At 54.6% G+C, this 4,329-nt stretch overlaps 1 protein-coding gene across 1 annotated transcript; it reads left to right on the top strand.

Annotated features, from left to right (window-relative positions):
• Positions 1-970: 970 nt before the first annotated feature.
• On the top strand, positions 971-3,722 carry PHOX2B (paired like homeobox 2B; the record flags this gene model as incomplete). The annotated part of the gene is made up of 3 exons (XM_079920492.1): positions 971-1,211; positions 2,069-2,256; positions 3,204-3,722. 3 exons carry the CDS (start codon positions 971-973, stop codon positions 3,720-3,722), a joined length of 948 nt encoding a protein of 315 aa, XP_079776618.1.
• Positions 3,723-4,329: the final 607 nt, after the last annotated feature.

Genomic DNA, 4,329 nt, shown 5'->3' with positions numbered 1-4,329 from the left:
CCATTGGTTGAGAGTCCAGATGTTTTATATTCAAGAGCTTTACCTGGATGTTCTTTTATTTTTTAAATGGCTGGGTAAGCGGAGTCTCTAGAAAAGCACATTAAGTCAAGACAAGAAATGCAATTTATAAGATGCTTTTTTAAAAAAACAACCCTCTACCAGGTGTATTTTAAAGAAATCCACTTATCGTTCACATACTTGGCCCACTTACTCTATGTTACAGGGCGCCTGAGTCTTGCCAATGTCCTAGTGCTTTATAACATTTCATGCACTTCAGGGGGTAGGCTTGTTGTTAAATTGAGCGTGTAACGCTCTTACAAAACAGGTTTTCTATGACATCAAGGTTTGTTCTCCCTAACTGAGAAAAAGAGAGAGAAAGAGAGAGAGAGAGAGAGAGAGAGAGAGAGAGAGAAGAAGGGGGAAAACACACACACTATCTCAATTTATGCCTAAGGTATATGATCAGTTAAAAAGGCTTAAAAGCTCAGGGAAATTGGATCAGGGAGAATCGTCACCCAACTTTCATTATTTCCAAGTAGTGTGATTGAATTAAAGGGCAGGGAGCTGGTTAGAAGGGAGGATCAGGGGCTCAGTGCGTAATGGTGTGGTATTAAATTCTAATTAGAGATGCAGGAATCAATGATAGGGAGGTTGGACAGCTCAGTTCCCCAGTGCCAGCCCAATAGACGGATGAGTTATTGTCATGTAAAAAGCGCCAGCAATAAGACCAACCGCTTTGCTATTGTCCAAGTGGAAAGAGCCAAGTTTATTATGAGGACTATATGCTCTAGAGACCTCAGACAAGGCATCTCATAGGAGGCTTTTTCATAAAACTAGGCTCTGCTGGTAGTAAGGAGGCCAGTTTGGAGGCAGGCGTTGAGCTGTGCACATCTCCCCACTCCAGCCACCTTCTCCATCCTCATCTTTTATTTCCTTTTTCCACTTGGCTGAGCCATCCAGAGCCTTTTCAATGTATAAAATGGAATATTCTTACCTCAATTCCTCTGCCTACGAGTCCTGTATGGCCGGGATGGACACCTCGAGCCTGGCTTCAGCCTATGCTGACTTCAGTTCCTGCAGCCAGGCCAGTGGCTTCCAGTATAACCCGATAAGGACCACTTTTGGGGCCACGTCCGGCTGCCCGTCCCTCACGCCAGGATCCTGCAGCCTCGGCACCCTCAGGGACCACCAGAGCAGTCCGTACGCCGCAGGTAAGGACCGCCAGCTTTCTCAGCTGAGGAAGCCGCCTTTCCGCTCGTATATAGGAAGCCTTGATTGCATTTGAAAATGGAAATGTGTTTAGTATTTACCAAACGAAATTTGCTTACACAAATGAAAGAATTTATCACGTTAGAAGCGATTGCAGGGAGGGGTAATTCACTTACAGGGTTACACTATCCTAGTCACACCCGAACCGCCAACAAAATTATCTTAAGCTGCCAAAATGATAGGCATAATTTATTTACTTTGCGATGAGACGTAAAGCTTAGAAAATAATTAAATAACAAAGAGTAAAGCTCATTACCGGCAGTGTCTCTTTTTTTAAGATCCGACAGCGGCTCACACCTCTTTGGCGGGTCATTTTTCTGATTCTTTCTTTCTTTTCTTTTCTTTTCTTTTATTTTTTGCAGCGCTATCCCCCAACTTTTGGGCCGGGTCAACTTTTGAGAAATAAAAAGTTTCAACTGTGGGAGGGTTTGGTAACTTCATCCCTGGCTTCCTGATATTCCGACTGAGGTTTTCGGAACCTTTTCTTCTCTCGTTCTTCCTCATCAAAGCATTCCCGTGTCCCCGGCCTTCAGCCGTCTCCAGCGCGCTACTTCAACCCATCCAAAGGCGCTTGTGCCCGGAGGGACCCCACCACAGCCCGAAGTCTGCGCCCCTGTTTCCGTGTATAGCTAATTTGCTCGGGTTTTTCCTGCCAGCTCCTCTCGGCCACTCTCCCGCGCCGGTGTCGGCGGCGGCGGCTCCAGCACCACCTGACCTCTGGAGTCCCCACATTCCGGCTCTGCGGCTCGCGCGCTCCAGACCATTTTGCTCATACTCTGTCCCCTCTGTTGTCTTCCAGTTCCTTACAAGCTCTTCACGGATCACGGCGGCCTCAACGAGAAGCGCAAGCAGCGGCGCATCCGCACCACTTTCACTAGTGCGCAGCTGAAAGAGCTGGAGAGGGTCTTCGCGGAGACGCACTACCCCGACATCTACACCCGGGAGGAGCTGGCCCTGAAAATCGACCTCACCGAGGCGCGAGTCCAGGTACGCGCGCCCGGAAGCCGATCCGGCTTTGCAGCATCGCGCGGGGCAGGGGTGCAGTGCGGGTGATTCTACTGAAGGTCCGAGCTCTCCGGCCTCTCCTGAGAGGCCAGGTCCAGAGGGGCCGTGCGCGCGAGGAAGGGTTAGGGAGCGCGTTCTTGGCTATAAATTCGCAGCTGCAAAGTGCTCCCACCCCAGCTAGCGCCGCAGAGGCATTCAGGGGCCATTTCGGGGACAGGGAGTGCCCTGGGGGAGGAGTGCAGACTTTGCCTCCGTAGTATAAGTAGTTTTGCCAAATCCCTCCTAACTCAAGAGCTTTTAACTCGGAGCTAATGGCGTAAAGGTGCAGGTGCATTTTCCCGGGAACTGTGACTTGCAGCAGATTTGCAAAGGGTCTGGGATTCTACGTAGGTCAAGATCCGCGCGGTACTCTAACCTTTTAGGGACACAGGTGCGCTCAAGAGCTGGCCGTGGCGGCTCTGCCCGTGAGCCCCCCAATGGAGGGGCGGTACGCACCAACGCTAGCTCTTCCAGGCCCAAAGGCCAAGATGGGCAGTAGGTTCCAAGCCCAGAGCCCCCCCCCCCCGCCCCCGCCTTCTGTCTACCACTCAGAGTTTAACTTGAGACCTGAGGCCTAGAGGCGACGGCGAGTTTGGAGTGGCTCAGGAAGTAGACTGAGCAAAGGTCCGTCCAAATAAGGGCTTCCATTTTAGGGCCTTTCTGGGAGCTGCAGCCTTTTCACCTCTCCTGCAAGCCACCATTTCCGGGACATGCTCAAGTCGCCCTAAGAAAGTTTCTCAAAAGATGCACCAGCCACAGGCGCGGGAGTATCCGCGGCGCGTGGAGTTTAAAACAAGCTGAAATGGAACGTGGGCCGCCCTAACCGCTTTTCTTTCCCGTTTGCTTCTTTCTCTTGCTGCTTCGCCGCCTCTCTTCTCCTCTCGGGCCAGGTGTGGTTCCAGAACCGCCGCGCCAAGTTCCGCAAGCAGGAGCGCGCGGCCGCGGCTGCAGCGGCCGCGGCCAAGAACGGCTCTTCGGGCAAGAAGTCCGACTCCTCCCGGGACGACGAGAGCAAAGAGGCCAAGAGCACCGATCCGGACAGCACTGGGGGCCCGGGCCCCAACCCCAACCCCACTCCCAGCTGCGGGGCGACTGGCGGCGGCGGCGGCGGCGGGCCCAGCCCCGCAGGAGCCCCGGGGGCGGCGGGGCCGGGGGGGCCGGGAGGCGAACCCGGCAAGAGCGGCGCGGCGGCGGCGGCGGCGGCGGCTGCAGCGGCGGCAGCGGCGGCGGCGGCGGCGGCGGCCGGAGGCCTGGCTGCGGCCGGGGGCCCTGGACAAGGCTGGGCTCCCGGCCCCGGGCCCATCACCTCCATTCCGGATTCGCTCGGGGGCCCGTTCGCCAGCGTCCTATCTTCGCTCCAAAGACCCAACGGTGCCAAAGCCGCCTTAGTGAAGAGCAGTATGTTCTGATCTGGGATCCTGCGGCGGCGGCGGCGGCGGCGGCAGCGGGCGAGCCGGGGCCTGGCGGGCGAGTGGGCGAGCGGGTAGGCCCAAGGCTGTTGTCGCTGCTGCCGTGGCTTTTTCCTTGAGAGCCTAAAGTAATCGCGATAAGAATAAAGAGAAAACGGCGTCGCCTCCATTTCAACCCCACTCCTACCCCCTTCCTTAACCCCAAACCAAACCAAACTAAACAACACACCTCCCTGGCTTCGCACCTGCCTCAGGGCCGCGCAGACGGGCCAGGGCTCCGCTTGCCGCCGGGGAGGTGTGAGCGGCGCGGCCTGGACTCGGGGGGAATCTCAGGGGGCTGTGTCTGCGTGTCGGTGTATGTCTGTCTCGGGGAATGTGTGTCTGTGGCCCGAGAAGGGTGACAGGGAGAGAGGGGTGGGAGGCCACAACCAACTCAGTGACTTGCTTAGAAAAAGAAAAAAGTAATCAAAACTCCCCCAAATTAAAAAAAAAAAAAAGGAAGTAACAATTTTTTAAAAAACCGAAAGTTTTTAAAATCTAAGAAAAAAAATAAAACAAAGTAAGGGGGGGAAGAGGGAAGCTGCGGCTGGCACTGTCTGAGGGATCC

Source organism: Stenella coeruleoalba (assembly GCF_951394435.1).
Source record: "Stenella coeruleoalba genome assembly, chromosome: 4".
Lineage (NCBI taxonomy): Eukaryota > Metazoa > Chordata > Mammalia > Artiodactyla > Delphinidae > Stenella > Stenella coeruleoalba.
Note: the sequence above shows the minus strand (reverse complement) of the source record. Positions and strands in the feature narration are given on the sequence as shown.